Source organism: Budorcas taxicolor, chromosome 3, assembly GCF_023091745.1.
Source record: "Budorcas taxicolor isolate Tak-1 chromosome 3, Takin1.1, whole genome shotgun sequence".
NCBI lineage: Eukaryota > Metazoa > Chordata > Mammalia > Artiodactyla > Bovidae > Budorcas > Budorcas taxicolor.
This window is the reverse complement of record NC_068912.1, coordinates 119,501,032-119,503,192: the sequence shown is the minus strand read 5'-3', so window position 1 is coordinate 119,503,192 and position 2,161 is coordinate 119,501,032. Positions and strand designations below refer to the sequence as shown.

The 2,161-nt window shown below is 53.7% G+C and overlaps 1 protein-coding gene across 1 annotated transcript; it reads left to right on the top strand.

Annotated features, from left to right (window-relative positions):
- Positions 1 to 854: 854 nt before the first annotated feature.
- LOC128045257 (olfactory receptor 6B2-like) lies at positions 855 to 1,775 on the top strand. The gene has a single exon (XM_052637754.1). The coding sequence runs from the start codon at positions 855 to 857 to the stop codon at positions 1,773 to 1,775; it is 921 nt and encodes a 306-aa protein (XP_052493714.1).
- The last annotated feature ends 386 nt before the right edge of the window (positions 1,776 to 2,161 follow it).

The window sequence follows — 2,161 nt, the reverse complement described above, 5'->3', positions numbered from 1 at the left end:
TGAGTGTAGGTGTACTGGATGAATGTGTCAGTGTGTATCTGTGACTGTGTGTACGTATGGGTGTGAGACTGAGTGTAGGTGTACTGGATGAACGTGTCAGTATCTGTGTGTATGTACGGGTGTGAGAATGTGAGTGTATGTGTGATGCATGCATGTGTTAGTGTGTGGGTATGATCAAGGGTGGGGGCATGGGTTGAGCGTGGGAGCAGCAGGTCACACCACCAGAGACCTGGAGACCCTTGCTCACCTGCAGCAGCTTCTCAGGCCCTGACAGCACTTCTCTCTGAGGAGAGGGGGGCATGACCCCAGTCACACCCAACTCGCCTTCCTTGTGCATCTTTCTGCACCAGGGCAGGGCACAGCAGTGGTGGAAGAGCAGCTGCCATGCATGAAATTTGGGGAAAACGAAGTTCACTAAGCTTTCGTCATGGTTGGTCCTGATGCAGGTGGTGGAGGCAGTGGATGCTAGTGTTGGCCGAGGAATCCAGGCTCATGTTCTCTTGTGAAACATGCCCCACAGCCCAAGACGGGGCCAATACACCCATCCAGGGTCCCAGCCACACATCCCAGTGGGCCGTGCAAAGGGTCTCCGCTCTTAAGTCCTAAACAACCACTCCTTGCACATCCACTCTCCCTAGATGTCCTCTGTCATTACCTCTAAATGTATGAAGGGCTTTTCTAACTCAAAACATGGAAATACTGTACCACTGCTTCCCTGCTGTCTGAGGAACCAGGCACCCACCCCCTGGGTCAAAACCCACCCCCAGACTGACCTCCGCTTTCTCTCCCCAGCCGCCCTTGGCCCTCATCTGGCCCGAAGGTTGTTTGTGGCCCTGGGTGCCCCGCACAGGAGGATGAGGGGGGAGAATGTGACGCAGGTCAGCGCCTTCATCCTGGTGGGCTTCCCCACAGCTCCCCAGCTGCAGTACCTGCTCTTCCTCCTCTTCCTGCTCTCCTACCTCTTCGTGCTGGTGGAGAACCTGGCCATCATCCTCACCGTCTGGGGCAGCCCCTCCCTCCACAGGCCCATGTACTACTTTCTGGGCTCCATGTCTTTCTTGGAGATCTGGTACGTGTGTGACATCATCCCCAAGATGCTGGACGGCTTCCTCCTGCAGAGGAGGCGCATCTCCGTCGTGGGCTGCATGACCCAGCTCTACTTCTTCAGCTCCCTGGTGTGCACCGAGTGTGTGCTCCTGGCCTCCATGGCCTACGACCGCTACGTGGCCATCTGCCACCCTCTGCGCTACCAAGCCATCATGACCACGGGGCTGTGTGTCCAGTTGGTGGCCTTCTCCTTCATGAGTGGCTTCACCGTCTCCGTGATCAAGGTCTACTTTATCTCCGGCGCCACGTTCTGTGGTTCCAACGTCCTGAACCACTTCTTCTGTGACATCTCCCCCATCCTCAGACTGGCCTGCATGGACTACTCGACCGCAGAGCTGGTCGACTTCGTCCTGGCTTTCCTCATCCTGGTGCTCCCGCTCGTGGCCACTGTGCTGTCCTATGGGCACGTCACCCTGGCCATGCTGCGCATGCCCTCGGCCACGGGCTGCTGGAGAGCCTTCTCCACCTGCGCGTCTCACCTCACCGTGGTCACCATCTTCTATACGGCCTTGCTTTTCATGTACGTCCGGCCCCAGGCCATTGATTCCCGGAGCTCCAACAAGCTCATCTCTGCTGTTTACACTGTCCTCACCCCAATCATTAACCCCTTGATCTACTGTCTGAGGAACAAAGAGTTCAAAGGCGCCTTTAAAAGACTCTGGTCTTAGGCCAGGTTTCAAAGCAACACAATTGAATGTCTTGTCATCTAATTTGTGATGATAACAACATTTTATAAGGCACATTATGTTTTCTAAAGTAAACCTTTAAATGAAATTTAGTAAACCTACAGAGACATTACTTTGTCAACAAAGGTCTGTCTAGTCAAGGCTATGGTTTTTCCAGGGGTCATGTATGGATGTGAGACTTGGACTGTGAAGAAAGTTGAGCACCGAAGAATTGATGCTTTTGAACTGTGGTGTTGGAGAAGACTCTTTTGAGTCCCTTGGACTGCAAGGACATCCAACCAGTCCATTCTGAAGGAGATCAGCCCTGGGATTTCTTTGGAGGGAATGATGCTGAAGCTGAAACTCCAGTACTTTGGCCATCTGATGTG

Coding starts and splice junctions, on each gene's coding strand:
- LOC128045257 (XM_052637754.1), top strand. CDS start 855: ATGAGGGGGGAGAATGTGACGCAGGTCAGCGCCTTCATCCTGGTGGGC.